Below are 21,405 nucleotides of genomic sequence, written 5' to 3'. Positions count from 1 at the left end.
GAGTCCCAATCAATATGTGGAAAATTAAAATCCCCTACTATCACAACTTTGTTTCCTGCAGTTGTCTGCTATCTCTCTGCAGATTTGCTCCTCCAATTCTCGCTGACTATTGGGTGGTCTATAATACAACCCCACTAATGTGGTCATATCTTTCCTGTTTCTCAGCTCCACCCATATGGCCTCGGTAGACAAGCCCTCTAATCTGTCCTGCCTGAGCACTGCTGTAACATTTTCCCTGACGAGCAATGCCAATCACCCCCCACCCTTCACCCCTCTGCCTCTATCACATCTGAAACATTGGAACCCTGGAACATTAAGCTGCCACTCCTGCCCCTCCTGTAGCCAAGTTTCACTAATGTCTATAATGTCATAATTCCATGTGTCAATCCATGCCCTCAGCTCGTCAACCTTCCCCACAATACTCCTCGCATTGAAATAGACACACCTCAGAAGATTATTACCACCACACACAACCCTTGTGACTTTTTGTGACTTTGCATGAACCTTTAACATTTATTTTCATCCCCGCTCCACTATCTGCTCTGGCAGTTTGGTTCCCATCCCCCTGCAAATCTGATGCTGAATTCTCAACTTTGTTTTCAAACTTCTGTTAGAGCTTACTGCTTCCAGCCTCTGCATCCTCTTCTGACCCTGCCCCCCCACCCCCATTATCTGCGCTCTTCCAGTTCTGATCCATCATTGGCGGCCATGTCTTCAAATGATCAGGCTCAGAAGTTCCTTCAAACATCCTCTTCATCTCTGTAACTCTCTTTGATGCACTTCTTAAAGCCTTCACCTTCTGACCCACCTCGTAGTCATTTATCCTAGTAGCTCTTTGTGCCTCACTGACAGAAGTGACGTTATTGCTGCTGCTCCCATTAGACACATTGGGGTATTTTGTTACATTACAGTATGTCAATGCATCCATTACATTACTAAACGATTATCCTCAACAGATTGAGTTAGTTTAGTGTCCAACCTCTTAAGTTTACCTTTGCAAATTAGTATCCCTGACCTTGGTATGAGAACTACCTGGCATCCTGCTGCATCCTTTGTGTGACTTTGCACCATTTAAAATGAGGGCTTATTGCCGTCAGATGTGGGTAAAAGTGGACTCTGAGGTTGCACCATTTACTTTAACTGCAGCAATTCCTCCTCAGAGATCGATTTAACTTTATTGAGCAGCAGGAAAGGAAAAGGAGACATTTATTCACCTGAGTAAAAGGTCACATACATTTTGCACCAGGAAGCAATTTAATTTTAACCTTTATGGATTGCAATTGTACTGTGCAATCACTAATAAATTTGTCTGACGTTCCTTTCTGCTCTTTAATGTTTATTTTAGCCTGTATAATTGTATATTCAGCTCACTGGTAATAGATACTGCCCTGTCCAATATTTTCTTTAACTTTCCTCCTCCTCTGTTCCAATCTGTCCTTTTTTCAACTTTAACCTGAGCTTTGCAATCAATACCATCCATCACCATGGCTATCTTATCCCATTGATGGACTACCACCTGTTTACCCTGTTTTTTCACTGTGGTAGAAGGCTGAATCACCAGGAGGGTTAACTTCATCAAAGCTGTCTTTATTCTCTTCCAAACCCCGACTTTTTAGCAGGTTGTATCTTCTTCTGCACCAGTTCTGCAACCTCAGCTGCCTGCTTTGTACAATTTTTGTCCCCCTACCAGTATGCTACTGATTTCTTTGATCTTTTTGGTATTTGTTGCAACATTGCATTTAACTTTCTTGTTACAAATATATTAATTAACTCTGAAAGATCGTTCTTCATATTTTATGCCTTTTCTCTTCAAGAACAAATTGCACTTAGAGAATGTTTAGCAGTGCTTCACAGAGCTGGAAAGCAGACCTGCGGTATTTCCAATAGGGTGGGGCACATATGAAGGGGAAGTTCATGAGGAATTCTATAGAACTTACAGAATATAAAATTCTGTAACTGTTTCATGAGAGCCTCTTAACACCTTGCCTCCCTTCTCCATTGTGAAAATATCTTGTGTCTGCAGTAAACCATGTATACCTGTCTGGACACGCCCCTCTGCTGACTGCTTCTGTGCCTCCTCCCACTGACCCCTGGATAAAGGTGATTGTGTCACTGCTTCTCCCACAGTCATCCAACATGGATGTACTCCGTTTTACTGCTAATAAAAGCCTTTCAGTATCTACTCTACTTCCAGTCTTTTGGAGTAATTGATAGTGCATCAATTTTATTAGCAGTAATTTTAAAGCATGGAGCGCGTTTTGAGACCCGGCAAATTGGACATCGACCCACAAACACCTGGGGCCGGCAATGCCTTCGAACTCTGGCTAGCCTGCTTCGAATCATACCTGGAGGAGATTGAAGTGACCGAGTCTGCCGCGAAGCGCAGAGTTCTCCTTTCCAGGGTCAGTCCACGGGTCTACTCGATGATTAGAGACCAGCCGAGTTACGACAGCACAATGAGCACCCTCAGAAGACAATACCTGCGGCTGGTAAATACCATCTATGCAAGACATCGCTTAGCAACGTGGCAGCAGCCACCTGGAGAGTCGAGCACTGAGTTTGTCCGGGCCCTACAGACACTCGTGCAGGCCTGCGATTGCTGGGGGCTGACGGCGGAACAGCATGCGGAGTTCCTAGTGAGAGACGCCTTTGTCACAGGGATCAGGTCGGTGTACATGCGCCAGCAGCTACTGGAACATGCCGATCTTACTTTGCATTCGGCAATTGAGCTGGCTGACTCGCTGGAGGCCACTGTGCACAACTCTGATACTTTCCAGGCATGCAATCTCCTGATGGCCTTGTGGATGCCGCAGACCCCGCAACCCGCCAGTGAATCGACCATGGCTGCTGCTAGTCGCAAGTCCGTGAAGAGTTACTTCTGCGGACTCGAGAAGCACCCCCGAAAACACTGCCCAGCCCGAGAAGCTACCTGCTCCAGCTGCGGAAAGAAGGGCCACTTCGCCAAGGCCTGTAAATCCAAGTCGCAAGTGGGATCAAGCAGCGCCACATGCGAGGCATGGTGGTCGCCATCTTGGCTGTCGCTATCTTGCCTGCCTGCCGCCGTGTGCAAGGCATAGGGGCGGTCATCTTGGTCAGTGCCTCCTCGCACCACCTACGATCCACGGGTGCTTACCGGGCACCCCACCGTGCCAGACCAAGACAGCGATTCAACCCTGGCCTCCGTGACCCTCAACCAAAGCGCTCCCCACCAGCTCGCAAGGTCAATGATGGACATCCTGGTGGAGGGGCACAGGACGAGCTGCCTGTTTGACACAGGCAGCACGGAGAGCTTTATCCACCTGGACACGGTGCAACGCTGCGGACTTGTGACACGACTGGTAAGCCAAAGGGTTGCTATGGCTTCTGGGTCACATACAACAGACATCCAGGGGGGTTGTGTAGCGACACTAGTGGTGCAGGGCACAGAATATCGGGACTTTACTGGTCATTCCTCAACTGTGTGCCCCTGTGCTATTGGGGCTCAACTTCCAGAGCCACCTGAAAAGCGCGACAATGGAGTATGATGAGCCCCTCCCAACAATCACTGTCAGAAATCCCCAGTTCTGTGGGAATTCGTCACATACCCCGCTACTGACCACACGCACACACACACACACTGACCCGCACATCCCACCCAACACCATGCCAACAGCCGCACTACGGACTCTACTTGCGGCATCTCCACCCTCAAGATCCCTCCCCCACCGCTATTCGCCAACCTGACCCCCAACTGTAAACCTGTGGCAAATAAAAGCAGGAGGTACAGCACGGGGGACAGGGCCTTCATTCAGTCAGAGGTACAGCAGCTGCTCAGGGAGGGGATCACTGAGCCAAGCTCAAGTCCTTGGAGGGCCCAGGTGGTCGTTGTTCGGAACGTGCAGAAAAATAGGATGGTGGTGGACTATGGCCGGACCATAATAGGTTCACGCAGCTTGACACGTACCCTCACTCTGCATTGCGGATATGGTCAATCAGATAGCTCAGTACAAGGTGTACTCGACCATAGACCTAAAATCCGCTTACCATCAGCTCCCCATCCACCTGGAGGACTGCCCCTACACCGCCTTCAAGGCGGACGGCAGGTTTTATCACTTCCTGCGCGTCCCCTTCGGTGTCACGAATGGTGTCTCAGTCTTCCAGAGGGAAATGGACCGGTTGGTGGACCAGTGCCAACTGAAGGCCACGTTCCCATATCTGGATAACATCACCATCTGCGGTCACGACTGGCAGGATCACGACACCAACCTCCAATGATTTTTCCAAGCGGCCAAAGCTTTTAACCTCACCTATAACAGGGACAAGTGTGTGTTCGGAACCACCCGACATGCTATCCTTGGGTGTGTCATGGAGAATGGAGTCATTGGCCCTGTCCCTGACCATATGCACCCCCTGTTAGAACTCCCTCTTCCCAAAACCCTCAGAGCCCTCAAAAGGAGCCTGGGCTTCTTTTCCTATTACACCCAATGAGTTCCTAACTACGCGGACAAGGCCCACCCCCTGGTCAAGTCCACCTCATTTCCCCTCTCAGCCAAGGCCTGCGCAACCTTCAGCCGCATTAAAGGGGACATTGCCAAAGCGGCAATGCATGTGGTGGACGAGACCATTCCCTTCCAAGCAGAGAGTGACGTCTCCGACTTCACACTGGCTGCTACCCTCAACCAGGCGGGAAGACCGGTGGTGTTCTTTTCTCGTACCCTTCAAGGCCCTGAAATTCGGCACTCTGCGGTGGAGAAAGAAGCCCAGGCCATAGTGGAAGCTATTAGGCACTGGAGGCACTATCTCGCCGGCAAAAAGTTCACCCTGCTGACTGACCAGCGCTCAGTTGCATTCATCTTCAGCAACCAACAGCGGGGCAAAATCAAAAATGATAAAATTTTGAGGTGGAGAATCAAACTCTCCACCTACAACTGTGACATCATGTACAAGCCTGGAAAGCTCAATAAGCCCTCCGATGCCCTATCCCGCGGATTGTGTGCCAGCGCGCAGCTCGACCGGCTATACGCCCTACATGCAGATCTTTGCCACCCGGGGGTCCGGGGGTCACCCGGCTTTTCCACTTTGTGAAAGCCCGGAACCTGCCTTATTCCCTTGAGGAGATCCAGGCAATGACCAGGGACGGCCAAGTCTGCACAGAGTGCAAACCAACCCGAAAAGCCACAACTAATCAAGGCCACCCGCCCTTTTGAGCGACTGAGTGTCAGCTTTAAGGGCCCCCTTCCCTCCACCAACCGCAATGTCTACTTTCTTAACGTAATCAATGAGTACTCGCGGTTCCACTTCACCATCCCCTGCCCCGATACCACTGCCATGTCAGTCATAATGGCCCTGCGCAGGCTCTTCACTCTGTTCGGATACCCATGCTATATCCACAGTGACAGAGGGTCCTCATTTATGAGTAATGAGCTGCGCCAGTACCTGCTGGTTAGAGGTATTGCGACTAGTCGGACCACGAGCTATAATCCCTGGCGGAATGGACAGGTGGAGAGGGAGAATGCCATAGTGTGGAAGGCCACACTTTTAGCCCTTAAGTCAAAAGGGTTGCCAGTCTCTCGATGGCAGGAGGTCCTCCCTGAGGCACTCCTCTCTATCCACTCCCTGTTATGTATGTCCACCAATGCCACCCCTCATGAGCGCCTATTTTCTTTTTCCAGGAAGTCTGCCACTGGGACCACTCTACCAGTTTGGCTGACATCCCCAGGGCCAGTGCTGCTCCGGAAACATGCGAGGAGCAATAAATACTCCCTGCTGGTCGAGAGGGTTCACCTACTTCATGCGAACCCCCAGTATGCCTACGTGGTCTTACCTGATAGGCCGGAGGACACGGTCTCCGTCCGCGACCTGGTGCCCGCAGGAGCACCAGACCCCTACCCTGAACACTCCATGGTGACTATGAATCCTGTACCCACCGATGTATATACCCACGAGACACCGTGCACTCCAAGCCCTACACAGACACCTCATGACACTCCCATACCGGGTGCGACGCACGCACACGAGGAATTACTGATGCCTAACGGGCTGGCACCTCAAGTCAGGCCGGAGCCAGCACAACCACCGTCGCTGGTTCAATCACCACCGGTACTACGTAGATCGCAGCGACAGACTTGACCGCCTGATAGACTTAAATATACTTGTCTTAAATATTGTCAGTCACTTCACCCCATGGGACTCTCTTAAAAAGGAGGGGTGTCTGAGGTGAACTACATATACCTGCCTGCACGCGCCCCTCTGCTGACTGCTCCTGTGGCTCCTCCCACAGACCCCTGTATAAAGGCGATTGGAGGCACTGCTCCTCCCTCAGTCTCCAGGATGTTGTGTGGTGGTCTCTTGCTGCTAATCGTGGTCTCTTGCAGCTAATAAAAGCCTATCGTACGCCTCCCATCTCCAAGAGTTATTGATGGTGCATCAATTTTATTAGCTGCAATTTTAAACCATGGAGAGCATTTTATGACCGAACAGGTTGGACATTGATCCTCAAGCTCCCGAAGCAGCCATTGCCTTTGAACGCTGGCTTGCATGCTTCCAATCGTACCTGGAAGAGATTCCCATGACTGAGCCTGCTATCATGCACAAAATCCTCCTCTCCAGGGTCACAAGAAGTAACTGATGATGGGTGTGGTGAACTATGTGTATACCTGTCTGGACACGCCCCTCTGCTGACTGCTCCTGTGGCTCCTCCCACAGACCCCTGGATTAAAGGTGATTGTGTCACTGCTTCTCCCACAGTCATCCAACATGGACGTGCTCCATTTTACTGCTAATAAATGCCTTTTCAGTATTTACTCTATTTCCAATCTTTTGGAGTTATTGATAGTGCATCAATTTTATCAGCAGTAATTAATACTATATTCTACCATCATATTTGACTTACCAAAATGAACTACCTCACACTTATCTGGGTTGAACTCCATCTGCCACTTCTCAGCCCAGTTTTGCATCCTATCAATGTCCCATTGTAACATCTGACAGCCTTCTACACTATCCACAGCATCCCCAACCTTTGTGTCATCAACAAATTTACTAACTCATCCCCCACTTCCTCATCCAGGTCATTTATAAAAATCATGAAGAAAAGGGGTCCCAGATGCAGTAAACTATGTATACCTGTCTGGACATGCCCCCCCCCCCCCGCTGACTGCTCCTGTGGCTCCTCCCACAGACCCCGGTATAAAGGCGATTGTGTCACTGCTCCTCCCTCAGTCATCCAACATGGACGTGCTCCGTTTTACTGCTAATAAAAGCCTTTCAGTATTTACTCTACTTCCAGTCTTTTTGAGTCATTGATAGTGCATCAGTGTCCCTTTAAAGATGATCCTGCTGGTTGCCTCCGTGTGGTAGTTTGTTCCAGTCCTGAAATTCTTGCAGGTTCAGGAGGAGGTTAGATAAAGGGATTTAGGGGCACAAGTTTTATACAGCATGGAATTTATGCCCTTGTGCTGAGCAATTTAAAAAAAAAATTAAATATATACATAACAGAAAGGAGGAAGAGTAGGTGATTCAGCTCCTTGAGACTATTTCATTATTCAGTAAGGCCATAGGTGACCGGATATTGGCCTCAGCTCCACTTTCTTGCCTGTTCTCTATAAATCTTGTCTCTCTAATGGACTGAAAATCTTTTACTATCAAATCGAATATACTTCATGACTCATTCTCCACAGCTTTTTAGGGGTAGAGAAGTCTTAAGACTCTCAATCTTTGGAGAGAAAGAATTTGAGGCCACTGTCAGAGTTCCAGAGACCCAGACAGAGACTAAAGCTGTGCCATTACTCTAAATGTAGACTCCAAAACTCTCTACTTTTGAACTATTTTTGCAAAATAGGCCTGAATTCCATTTGTCTCCCTAATTACCAACTGTATGTACCTAATTTTGTCTTCCACCTTAAGAATCCCCAAGTCCTTTTGAACCACTGTAATCTCTATTCTCTCCATTTCAATAGTATTCTATTTTTCCATTGTTCCCTCCAATCATTATTCCAACAGAAAGAGTTCTATCAAGTGAGTGGCACAGCTGCTAGAACCTAGAACAGTACAGCACAGGAAGAAGCCTTTTAGCCCATGACTGTGCCAAGCATGATGTCGGATTTAACTAAATCTCTTCTTCCTCTATGTATCCCTCCTTTCCCTGAATATTCATGCAACGATATAAATGACTCTTAAATGCCACTGCTGTATCTGCTTCCACCACTACACCAGGCAGTGCATTTCAAGTTCCTACCTAACTCTGTGTTTAAAAACTTGACCTGCACTGCTCCTCTGAATTTCCCCCACCCACTCACACTAAACAAATCACATCTTGATTCCCTTAACATTCAAAAAATCAATCAACTACATCTTTAATATACTCAGTGACCGAGCCTCCACTGCCCTTATAGATGTACTGTAGAATTCCAAAGATTGGGAGAAATGTTCTTCTCAACAGTCCTGATTGGTGGCTCCTTTTTTTTGGTTTTATCTTCCCAGCCAGAGGAATCATTGAATCAGCATCTATTTTGTCAAGCCCCTTCAGAATTTTATGCTTTACTGAGATCATAGAGTCAGTTATACATCTTGTTCAAGCTTGTAAATACAGTAGATTCCAGTTAATTTTGCTAGTGGTTAGTCAGGCCAGCTACTTATTTGGGACAACTCTTAAAGAACAAAAACTAATTGAGAAAACAGCTGGGTTTTTCTTTGTTTACTTGGGACACTATGCCACTTAATTGGGACAGGAGACTGTTGCCAAACAGTTTCAGACTAGCATCAATCGCATGCACTTGTATGGCTGTTAGACACTACATCGTGCTTCAAGTTTGTTTAATTGTCATTCAACCAGACATGAATACAGTCAAATGAAACAGCATTACTCTAGGGCCAAAATGCAAAGTACAATACCAATGGTCACACACAGCACATGGCACATATAAATAGCAGTAAAATACAGTCACATAAAATATGTATTCCTTGAGTCCATGAATGTTGCAGCGGTCGGCAGTCGAACGCAATATGGCTTGTGTTCTGCCGAACGAACACTGGGGGGGGGTGGGGGGGCAGTACCAAGTTCAGCCTGGACGCTGTGCTACAACCGCCCCTGGCATTCCAGAGGAGCACACAGACTGCAATATCTCTTTCCCCTGGGAAGTTGTAAACAGGCAACACCACAGGCGCCTTGTCCTCGCCTCGACTGAGGCCACACAGCTCTCCGCCGTCTGCCCTTGCTATCTGCCAATAAATCAGTGAATTGACTTGCAGCATTCCACGTTAGCTATGTCCAACAGGGTCTTGCAATCACAAGAAAAGTGACCATTCGCTGTTGGACTGCACACCTCCTTCGTGCAGTTACACCTCTCTGATACAGGCAGCAGCATGATTTGCATTGTCCTGCTCCTGCAGTTTCTCCACCAACAAGCAACTTGCTGATGGGGTAGACCTGCAGTATTTTAAGTTCTTAATATCCAGCAGGGTCTTGCAATCATAAAAAGTAAGTTTAAAGAAGACACCTTTGGTTGGCCCTGTGGAAGCTGCTTCATCTGAGCACAGAAGATGGTAAGATGAACTTAGAGGGAACAGTTTTTAAATAGTGTTAGTTGCGTATTTGTGTTCAAAATGCATTGATTTTTGTCACTGATAGTTGGCGAGAAATAAGCATAAGACAATATAGAACTGTTTTGCTCACTGCGATTTCAAGCATTCAGGTTTGGAGATCTCGAAACAGCTGGGAGTGAAATTGAAACTATTTCATTACTTCAAGTTAGGAACTACAAAGAATTTGAAGGTATTGATGATTATCTTGAATGTTATAATGAAAAGAAAGAGTTGGAGGATGCAATCATCTATAGCATTGTGTGAAAGCAGTCCATTATCTGCACTAGGTGTCTGCTCTGATTTTATTAAAAGAACTTGGCAGTGTACACTGAATGAATTCCTCCGTCGATAACTATTAGGAACTAGTATACAGTTTTATTGTACTGTAGTACTATTGGTTTAGGTAGCGGGGTGGAGATGCGGCTCTTCCAAAGGAGGTGTAAGGAGCTCCTTCCTTCCGCTAACCTACTGGTCACCCTTGGGCAAGGGGTAGCACCTGCTTAGCCCCCAATCAAAGTCACATGAAGCCATGGGAGCAGGTGGTGGATGGTCATATGAGTATCTGGTGCATATTATAAGTCCTGGTTATGTGACCACTGACGCCAGGCAGATGATCTCTGAAGTGTATTGATAATGGCTGGCGTCACCAATCTTGTAAAGACACTGCCCAGAAGAGGGCAATGGCAAACCACTTGTGTAGAAAAATTTGTCAAGAACTATCATGGTCAAGGACCATGATTGCCCATGTCATATGACACGACACATAATGATGGTGAGTGGTGTTGGTAATATTCTAATTTGTTCTTTATTTCATTTAAATGCATAATTTGTTACTCATTTAAATGGTAGTTTATCTTTTTTCTATCCTTTTATCTTTTTTTTCTTGAAACTTCGGGTAATTGGGTCAGTTGTCTAATTGGGCCAAAATGTACTGGTCCCAATGTAACCCAGTTAACCAGAATCCACTGTATTTGCTGGGTTCAACAGAATGGATCCAGGGAGGTTGTTTCCCCTGGCCGAGGAGTCTAGATGTAGGGGCACAGTCTCATGATAAGGCTATTTAGGACTGTAAGGCAGAGGAAAATTTCTGTGCATGCGATGGTAGTTATTTGGAATCTTCTACTTCGGAGAGCTGTGGAGGCCAAGTCATTAAGTTCAGTGAAAACCGAGATGGATAGATTTCAGAATCGGAATCAAGTTTATCACTGACATATGTTGTGAAATTTGTTGTTATGTGGCAGCAGTACAGTACAATAAATAAAATTGCTGTGTGTGTGTGTATAATAAAAACAAATCATGGAAAAAGCAAACAAAATAGTGAGGCAGTGTTCATGGGTTCATGGACTGTTCAGAAATCTGATGGTGGAGGAGAAGAAGCTGTTTCTAAAACATTCAGTGTGGATCTTCAGGCTCCTGTGCCTTAACGGGCTTAAGGGAAATGGGGATAGAGCAGTAAAAGTTCTAACTTCTTCCACAGAGACAGGAGTTGCAGTGAGGGTATTAGTATGGAGGAGACTTGCATAATTACTAAGTCACAGTAATGTGGTCTTCTGCTGGAGCTTCCCAACTAGAAACACCTGCGTATTGATGAAAGCTGTCCAGCTTTTGTAATCTCCCTTCTCAAAGTGACTAAAGATGCCTTTTTTTTCTTCTTGTATCCAGGTAGCACAAGGTGTGAAATTGTTACCAGATATGACCCACAGCAACTCCCACCAGAAAACTCCACCTTCCTAGAGAGGAAGTTTGTGTGTAAGATGCGATCTCTCCTCAGCAGCTCCTCTGGCTATGTGGTAAGAAAGAGTTCAAGGCGTGTATCTTAATTGAAGGGTTATTCAGTAATTGGGGTTCATGCAAGTGACTTAAAGAAGCAATTGTCTTCTCTAGCCCATGGGGCAACTTTAGTGCCCAAGGCAAAACTTGATCTTAGTCATTTTACTTTCCTATTGAATCTATGCTCTCTCCATCTGTGCCTGCTGTGACTGGCAATTTTGATCTTTTATTTCTGTGGAAAACATTGGCAAGGCTTTAGAGAGAATATCTGAACTATGTACATAGACAATCAAAAATTGTTTATGTGAAGTTGTTTTGACAATAGCAAGTTAGAGGTCCACCACATACTTTCTTTTGCAAACTGCTGCAATTGTATGTAATTCATTCCTTGTACCAGCTGTGGGATTGCATGTATTTATATTCCAGCTGTGACACGGCACGTCTCTGTTCTAGCTGTAACACAGCACACCTACATTCCTTCTGTGATGCAGTGCATGTCTGTGTTCCAGCCATGATACGGCGTATGTCTGTGTTGCAGCCATAACACTGCATGAGTCTGTGTTCCAACGTGACATAGTGTGAGTCTCTGCTCCAGCTGTTGCACTCAATGCTCAGTGTGTACCTGTATCCCACTGTGTCTGTGCATGTGCCCTGCTCCAGTTATGACAGTGGGCATGCCCGTGAGTCTACAGTCAAGCTCATTGTCAAAACCTGAATGTGTACCTATTTTAGAATGACTGATATTTTTGAGCTAGAATGCACACAGGATCATTGTCATTAAAACCTTCAATCCCCAAATTGTTTGCTCCAGTATATCCTTGATCTTGAGTCAGATTGTAAATGCACAACTCTTTGTTATGCCACTATGATGGGTGCCAGTAGCAACTGCTTGCCAGATGATTCTTATTTATTCATTCACAGGATGTGGACATTGCTGGGACTGCCAACATTGTCCACTTTAATGCTACAGTAAAAGTACTAATGAGGCTGATATGATGTTAGGAAGAAATGAGTTGGGTGTGCTTGTAGGAGTAAGTGTACAGAAGTAGGAAGCTGAGGTGAGATCCATAGCAAATGACAGTGGGATAATCACCCAGTTGACTCGGGTCGGATGATTCATGGCTTTTCATAAAACAGTTGTCAAAGGTTGGAGAGATTTTTGATTGTTGGATCTTTAAGGGACTACAATCACTTGCACAGAAAACTGGCAGAATGATTGAATAAATGACCAACATTGGTATGAGCACCAACATTGAATGGACCAATACAAAACACAAAATGCTGGCAGAACTCAGCAGGCCAAACAGCATCTATGGGAGGAGGTAGTGACAACGTTTCGGCCCGAGACCCTTCCTGTTTCGACCCGAAACGTCGTCACTACCTCCTCCCATAGATGCTGTTTGGCCTGCTGAGTTCTGCCAGCATTTTGTGTTTTGTTTTTATTTCCAGCATCTGCAGATTCACTCGTGTTGCCATTGAATGGACCAATGTTTCCCTGCTTGAGTTGTTCAGGATTGTAACTTGCTCTCTTTGAAGTAACACTGGCTTAATTAAAATCATTGTTTCTGTTTCTTTTTCTTCCTCAAAATGACATTTAGACTCTAAGCATTGAGGGCAGATTGAAGTACCTCCATGGACAGAACAAGCGGGCAGAAGATGGCTCCCTGCTCCCACCTCAGCTGGCACTGTTTGCCATTGCAACCCCTCTCCAAGTGCCTTCAATCCTTGAAATCCGGACCAAGAGTGCTCTATTTCAGACCAAACACAAGCTCGACTTTTCACCTCTTGCCTGTGATGCAAAGTAGGTACCTTTGTGGATCTTAAAAGAACCACTTCATTGGCCTAAATTGTTAATATTTTTAATGGGATAGGTAGAGTTTGTGTGATTACATTGCAGGCAAACTAGAGTGTAGAGAAGTATATGGTCATGTACTTTGATAGAAAGAATAAAAGTGTACAATATTTTCTAAATGGGGAGTGAATTCAGAAATTGGATGTGCGAAAGGACTTGGGAGTCCCAGTGCACAATTCCCTAAAGGTTAACTTGCAAGTTGAGTTGGTAGTAAGGAAGGAAAATGCAATGTTAGCATTCATTTTGAGAGGACTAGAATATAAAAGCAAGGATGTAACACTGAGGCTATGTAAGGCATTGCTCAGACTGCACTTGGAATATTGCGAGCCGTTTTGGTCCCCTTATTGAAGAAAAGATGTGCTGGCATTGGAAAGAGTCCAGAGGAGGTTCATGAAAATGATCCTGGGAATGGGTTTTCATACGAGGAACGTTTAATGGCTTAGAAACCTATTGAATATTGAGAGGCCTAGTGGATGTCAAGAGGATGTTTCCTATAGTGGAGGAGTCTAGGGCACAACCACAGAATAGAAGGACGTCCCTTTAGAACAGAGGTGAGGAGGAACAACTTTAGCCAGATTGTGGTGAATCTTTGCAATTCATTGCCACAAACAGCTGCAGAAGACAAGTCATTGGATTTATTTAAAGTGGAGGTTGATTGTTTCTTGATTGGCAAGAGCATCAAACATTATGGGGAGAAGGCAGGAGAATGGGGTTGAGAGGGATAAAATAATGGCCATGGTCGAATGGCAGAACAGACTTGATGGGGAAGGAGCAGAATTAGGCCATATGTTTTATGGTCAAAATTGACTTTACAGTTGATCATGAGAGCGGCAATGTCTGAAGAGAAACGGAGCTCACCTTTGCAACCTTGCTCTTGAATGTTGCACTTGTATATTATATCCATATAATATACAAGCAAAACGTCTTGGGATGATCAGTGTTTAGCTGTGGCAAGCTAGCTACTGGCCCAAGAAATTGTCTTTTGGCATCTTTTCCTCTACTGTTGGCAGAGTCCATCACATAAATTGAAGTATTTTCCTCTTTCCAGGGTTAATAATTAATAATCCAATGTGGTGCTGGAAATGCTCAGTGAGTTTTCAGTAACGGGCTTATCCTCTCTTTTTGATTGCAGAATGTCACTGATCAGCATGTAACTAATTGAGAATATTGACCCTTTCTGATTTCTTCATTTTTTTTTTTGCAGGGCTAGGATTGTGCTGGGTTATTCAGAGCTGGAGCTGTGCATGAGAGGTTCTGGGTACCATTTTATCCACGCACATGACATGCTTTACTGTGCTGACAACCATGTTCGGTGTAAGTGGCATTTCTGGTACTGGAGACAAAATCATTGTTGAGCATTGCTTGTCTTGAATTGTGCTTCCTGCAAACACCACCACCCCGCCCCACACACTAGCACTGCAGCAACAAATTTATTGACTATTGCCTTGAATAGCAGGGGCCCCATCTACTCATAAGTCAGATACAACAGATGTCAATGCAAAAAATGTTGTGACCACATTTTATATAACTCTGATCCTAATCTAAACTCACAGGAATGAAGGGAAGAGGAAGTAAATCAAACCTTGAGAGATGGCCATGTTTGGGCTTAAAAAGAAACAAAGATGACAAGCAGATAGTTTAACATTAGGAAGATCTTTTCTTGATATCAGATCTTCAATGTGTTACATACCCCGTAACTGGGTCACTTACCAGCAAAGATAGAGAGGTCCGTTGAAGTCTGATGGTACTATTTTTAACAGTATTTATTGATAAAAATACACAAAAATAATATCAATGCAAACATACAGATAATATACCTTGCTAATACTAAGTCTAAAAGCGCGGGTATAATAATAATCAATAAGAAATAGCTCTATCGTTGTCTAGGGGATAATGTATTGTCTGATGGAAATAAAAAAAGTCACTTTAGTTCATTCAAGCTGTAGGCTGCAGCCTTTGGTTGGAGTCAAGAGAGAGAGTTAAACTTGCCCATTCCTTTTATGATGTCAATTCTTCGAGAGTCAGTGGGGGCTGATTGTTCCTTTGTGTTAGCTAAAGCCGTTCTTCCGTGGCAACACCCACCAATTCCGAGGCAAATGGTAAAGGACGCACGTGGGCTTTTCCACCGGCTTTCGCTATTACGCTGTTACAGGAGTTCTAGCGTTTCTTCTGGTGCGTCTAAAGGGGCTGTTCCCCAGACCCTCTTTTATCCCCACTCACGGGGTCTCAGATGTCAGTCAGGGTGGAGGGATGCCATCCCCCAACCAGCCCACGTTGCCTGAGGGCTTCCACGAAGCATAGTACTCAAGACACAATTCCGTCTCCAAGAGACAATGACCTTTTCCGTGGCTTTGTATCGCTGGGGCCAGGACATTCCAAACGTCTCTCTCTCATTTCCTGGGTCTCCTGCCCTGACTTAATAGCGATCTTGTGATTCTCAAAAAGGAGGGGGGCACAGGTGTAACACCCCCTTTCTTCAACGCGTTTTTTACCATCAGAAAAAAAACGAAGTAATACTGAGTCTTACAGGATTTTAGAATCTAACACAATACCAAAGTTTTTTTTTTCTACAGAGTAATACAGTTATACATTCAATTCAGTATCTAGATGGTTACCGATTGCATTGTCACTTCCTTTAATATCTTAACATCTTGTACCTTACTAAAGTCTTGTAGCATCAGACTCCAATTTAATAACCACCTATTTTTAGGTCTTATTTTTCTTTAGCAAACAAAACTAAAGAGTTGTGATCTTAGCTTACGGGTATACTACAAAAGTTCATGCTAATACTAATCTTTATGTTGCTTTCAAACTTAACAGTCAAGCTCCCATGTGGGTTGTCTTTTATTATACATGCTTTGTCAAAATCCCTTAAAACCGGCTTCTGCTATTTAAAAATGGCGTCCCCATTAACCCTCACCTCTTTTCCGGTTAATTCCCAAGTGGGGAGCTTGTGCACCCTGGCGAAATAAGCTTTCATCCGCTCCTTCCATAGGAGTTATTTTATCAACAATGTGTTCCAAACTTAGACCATCTGCTGAATTTCCACCCAATTCTTTAATTTTACACAAGTTGCTAGTTTTCTCTTTGGGACCCTTCAGGCTATTAGTTTTCAGTTTAAACTCTTTGTTCAAACAGCATTTCAAATTCTGCCTTTTCACACCACACTCTGGAATAACAATAGCGTGTGGGGCCCCTTTACCTTCCAACTCAACCTGTAATTGATTCACAGGCTTTGTGGTACCAAGCCATTGTTTCTGTAGCCTGGTTGTTGCTTCTGATATCAGTCCAGCCTTTAAATTTTCTTCATTCAATTTGGGAACTACATATTTCACTTTTCCTTCAATAATAATATGCATCTCCCCACCTTTGATCTCCTCACTAACTTTTAACACACGTTTGAGCACAAACACCTGGGAACTCTCACTTCCCACTATTACCAAGGTTAACCCTTTCTTCACTGAACCAAGTCTATCTGATCCACAAGGACTACTTTCCTTTTCAACTGAATCAAATACCTCAGACTTTTTCTGAGCTCCATTACTAGGTTCAGTACCATGTGCATCCACATCTTGGACACACTCAAACAGGACACTTGCCTCTTCCAGGCTTTCAATACCCGTACCCGGTCCAAATTCTAAATTCCCCTGATTCTCCCAGCTACTCTCTGGGCAACTCCCTTCCGGAGTAAACTCAACCCCGCGGGCTGAAACAACCTCATCTGCCAACCCAGCAGACTTCTTCAAGGTAAGGGCATCCTTTGCATCTAGGACTGCCCTCATTTCATTATCGGGAACACCTTTAGAATTTTCAAGTTCTTCAAACAGCTCTGCCAAACCAGACAGATCATCCGTCCAACTCTGGACCTTTTAACAGCTCTATCTGTTTCTCATCTTTATTTCGTGCCTCTAGAACTTTTCTCCTCGCTAAGGGCAGGTCTACCTGGAAGGTCTCTTTTGGAAGAGGACAGCGAGGCTTGAGAGGAAGTGCGGCGGCGGCCATTTTCAAATTGTCCAATTGCTTCTCAGATCGGAGTTCTGAGAGGCGGGACTGCGCAGGCGCGTGAAGGAGGGAAGATATATAAAGGAGATACTGAGTGAGGTAGTTCGCTTTTGGAAGAGGACAGCGAGGCTTGAGATGAAGTGCGGCAGCGGCCATTTTCAAATTGTCCAATTGCTTCTTAGATCGGAGTTCTGAGAGGCGGGACTGCGCAGGCGCGTGAAGGAGGCCCGGGAAGGAGGGAAGATATATAAAGGAGATACTGAGTGAGGTAGTTCTCTTTTGGAAGAGGACAGCGAGGCTTGAGAGGAAGTGCGGCGGTGGCCATTTTCAAATTGTCCAATTGCTTCTCAGATCGGAGTTCTGAGAAGCGGGACTGCGCAGGCGCGTGAAGGAGACCCGGGAAGGAGGGAAGATATATAAAGAACGCCACCTTAAGAAGCGGGCAGCGGAGTGAGCCGGGCGCAGAGTGTAGGGCTTGGGCTCAGAGGGCTTAGGCGGAAGAGGGCACAGTAGGCTTATCTTTTAGTTCTTGTATTTTCAGTTATTTGGGAGGTATGAGTGTGAGGGCAGCTTGTTGTTCTCGGTGTCGGATGTGGGAGATCCTGGAGTCTCCGAGCCTCCCGGACGTCCACATCTGTGCCAGGTGCGCCGAACTGCAGCTCCTGAGGGACCGAGTTAGGGAACTGGAGCTGCAGCTCGATGACCTTCGCCTGGTCAGGGAGAGTGAGGAGGTGATAGAGAGGAGTTACAGGCAGGGGGTCACTCCGGGACCACGGGAGGCAGATAGGTGGGTTACAGTCAGGAAGGGGAAGAGGCAGGTACTAGCGACTACCCCAGTGGCTGTACCCCTTGACAATAAGTACTCATGTTTGAGTACTGTTGGGGGGGACAGCCTACCTGGTGAGAGTGACAGTGGCCGAGCCTCCGGCACAGAGGACGGCCCTGTAGCTCAGAAGGGTAGGGTTAGAAGAAAGAGGTCCATAGTAATAGGGGACTCAATAGTCAGGGGCTCAGACAGGCGTTTCTGTGGAGGTGACCGGGAGTCCCGGATGGTAATTTGCCTCCCTGGTGCCAGGGTTCGGGACGTTTCTGATCGCGTCCAAGATATCCTGAAGTGGGAGGGTGAAGAGCCAGAGGTTGTGGTACATGTAGGTACCAATGACATAGGAAGGAAAGGGGAAGAGGTCCTGAAACGAGAGTATAGGGAGTTAGGAAGGCAGTTAAGAAGAAGGACTGCAAAGGTAGTAATCTCGGGATTACTGCCTGTGCCACGCGACAGTGAGAGTAGGAATAGAATTAGGTGGAGGATGAATGCGTGGCTGTGGGATTGGAGCAGGGGACAGGGATTCAAGTTTCTGGATCATTGGGACCTCTTCTGGGGCAGGAGTGACCTGTTCAAGAAGGACGGGTTACACTTGAATCGTGGGGGGACCAATATCCTAGCGGGGAGGTTTGCTAGGGCTACAGGGCGGACTTTAAACTAGTAAGATGGGGGGGGGCGGGAGACTATTTGAGGAGTCTATGGGAGAGGAGGTTAGTTCACCAGTGGAGCAAGTAAATAGACAGTGTGTGAGGGAGGAAAGGCAGGTGATGGAGAAGGGATGCGTTCAGCCCGAAGATGTAGGGAAGAAGAAAGAAAAGGATAATAAATTTGAATGCATTGTTAGGGATGGAAAGAGAGGAGGAGATGGAGAGTATCTTAAATGTATCTATTTTAATGCTAGGAGCATTGTAAGAAAGGTGGATGAGCTTAAAGCGTGGATTGATACCTGGAATTATGATGTTGTAGCTATTAGTGAAACATGGTTGCAGGAAGGGTGTGATTGGCAACTAAATATTCCTGGATTTAGTTGCTTCAGGTGTGATAGAGTAGGAGGGGCCAGAGGAGGAGGTGTTGCATTGCTTGTCCGAGAAAATCTTATGGCGGTGCTTTGGAAGGATAGATTAGAGAGCTCCTCTAGGGAGGCCATTTGGGTGGAATTGAAGAATGGGAAAGGTGCAGTAACACTGATAGGAGTGTATTATAGGCCACCTAATGGGGCGCGTGAGTTGGAAGAGCAAATGTGTAAGGAGATAGCAGATATTTGTAGTAAACACAAGGTGGTGATTGTGGGAGATTTTAATTTTCCACACGTAGACTGGGAAGCTCATTCTGTAAAAGGGCTGGATGGTTTAGAGTTTGTGAAATGTGTGCAGGATAGTTTTTTGCAACAATACATAGAAGTACTGACTAGAGATGGGGCAGTGTTGGATCTCCTGTTAGGGAATGCGATAGGTCAGCTGACAGATGTATGTGTTGGGGAGCACTTCGGGTCCAGTGATCACAATAGCATTAGCTTCAATATAATTATGGAGAAGGACAGGACTGGACCTAGAGTTGAGATTTTTGATTGGAGAAAGGCTAACTTTGAGGGGATGCGAAGGGATTTAGAGAGAGTGGATTGGGTCAAGTTGTTTTATGGGAAGGATGTAATAGAGAAATGGAGGTCATTTAAGGGTGAAATTATGAGGGTACAGAATCTTTATGTTCCTGTTAGGGTGAAAGGAAAGGTTAAAGGTTTGAGAGCACCATGGTTTTCAAGGGATATTAGAAATTTGGTTCAGAAAAAGAGGGATGTCTACAATAGATATAGGCAGCATGGAGTAAAGGAATTGCTCGAGGAATATAAAGAATGTAAAAGGAATCTTAAGAAAGAGATTAGAAAAGCTAAAAGAAGATACGAGGTTGGTTTGGCAAATAAGGTGAAAGTAAATCCGAAAGGTTTCTACAGTTATATTAAAAGCAAGAGGATAGTGAGGGATAAAATTGGCCCCTTAGAGAATCAGAGTGGTCAGCTATGTGTGGAACCGAAGGAGATGGGAGAGATTTTGCATGATTTCTTCTCTTCGGTATTCACTAAGGAGAAGGATATTGAATTGTCTAAGGTGTGGGAAACAAATAAGGAAGTTATGGAACCTATGACAATTAAAGAGGTGGAGGTACTGGCGCTTTTAAGAAATTTAAAAGTGGATAAATCTCCGGGTCCTGACAGGATATTCCCCAGGACCTTAAGGGAAGTTTGTGTAGAAATAGCAGGAGCTCTGATGGAGATCTTTAATATGTCATTAGAAACGGGGATTGTGCCGGAGGATTGGCGTATTGCTCATGTGGTTCCATTGTTTAAAAAGGGTTCTAGAAGGAAGCCTAGCAATTATAGACCTGTCAGTTTGACATCAGTGGTGGGTAAATTAATGGAAAGTATTCTTAGAGATAGTATTTATAATTATCTGGATAGACGGGATCTGATTAGAAGTAGCCAGCATGGATTTGTGCGTGGAAGGTCATGTTTGACAAACCTTATTGAATTTTTTGAAGAAGTTACGAGGAATGTTGACGAGGGTAAGGCAATGTATGTAGTCTATATGGACTTCAGCAAAGCCTTTGACAAAGTTCCACATGGAAGGTTAGTTCAGAAGGTTCAGTCGTTAGGTATTAATGCTGGAGTAATAAAATGGATTCAACAGTGGCTAGATGGGAGATGCCAGAGAGTAGTGGTGGATAATTGTTTATCGGGATGGAGGCCGGTGACTAGCGGGGTGCCTCAGGGATCTGTTTTGGGCCCAATGTTGTTTGTAATATACATAAATGATCTGGATGATGGGGTGGTAAATTGGATTAGTAAGTATGCCGATGATACTAAGGTAGGAGGTGTTGTGGATAATGAGGTGGATTTTCAAAGCTTGCAGGGAGATTTATGCCGGTTAGAAGAATGGGCTGAACGTTGGCAGATGGAGTTTAATGCTGAGAAGTGTGAGGTTCTACATTTTGGCAGAAATAATCCAAATAGAACAAACAGAGTAAATGGTAGGGCATTGAGGAATGCAGAGGAACAGAGAGATCTAGGAATAACTGTGCATAGTTCCCTGAAAGTGGAGTCTCATGTAGATAGGGTGGTGAAGAGGGCTTTTGGAACGCTGGCCTTTATAAATCAAAGCATTGAGTACAGAAGTTGGGATGTAATGCTAAAGTTGTACAAGGCATTGGTAAGGCCAAATTTGGAATATTGTGTGCAGTTCTGGTCACCGAATTATAGGAAAGATATCAATAAATTAGAGAGAGTGCAGAGACGATTTACTAGGATGTTACCTGGGTTTCAGCACTTAAGTTACAGAGAAAGGTTGAACAAGTTAGGTCTCTATTCATTGGAGCGTAGAAGGTTGAGGGGGGATTTGGTCGAGGT

At 45.4% G+C, this 21,405-nt stretch overlaps 1 protein-coding gene across 3 annotated transcripts in view; it reads left to right on the top strand.

The window, feature by feature from the left end:
• LOC132384678 (aryl hydrocarbon receptor-like) overlaps positions 1 to 21,405 on the top strand; it is a 190,684-nt gene that overhangs the window by 102,239 nt on the left and 67,040 nt on the right. For all 3 annotated transcript variants that reach the window (XR_009508982.1, XR_009508981.1, XM_059956040.1), the window contains exons 6-8: positions 11,224 to 11,351; positions 12,930 to 13,132; positions 14,388 to 14,497. Coding sequence is in view for 1 of the 3 variants with exons in the window: in XM_059956040.1 (XP_059812023.1) it covers positions 11,224 to 11,351; positions 12,930 to 13,132; positions 14,388 to 14,497 (441 nt within the window). In the remaining 2 variants the exon portion in view is untranslated. The remainder of the gene's footprint in view (positions 1 to 11,223; positions 11,352 to 12,929; positions 13,133 to 14,387; positions 14,498 to 21,405) is intronic.

Source organism: Hypanus sabinus, chromosome X1 (assembly GCF_030144855.1).
Source record: "Hypanus sabinus isolate sHypSab1 chromosome X1, sHypSab1.hap1, whole genome shotgun sequence".
NCBI lineage: Eukaryota > Metazoa > Chordata > Chondrichthyes > Myliobatiformes > Dasyatidae > Hypanus > Hypanus sabinus.
The sequence above is the reverse complement of the archived record's forward strand: the minus strand, read 5'-3'. Positions and strand labels throughout refer to the sequence as shown.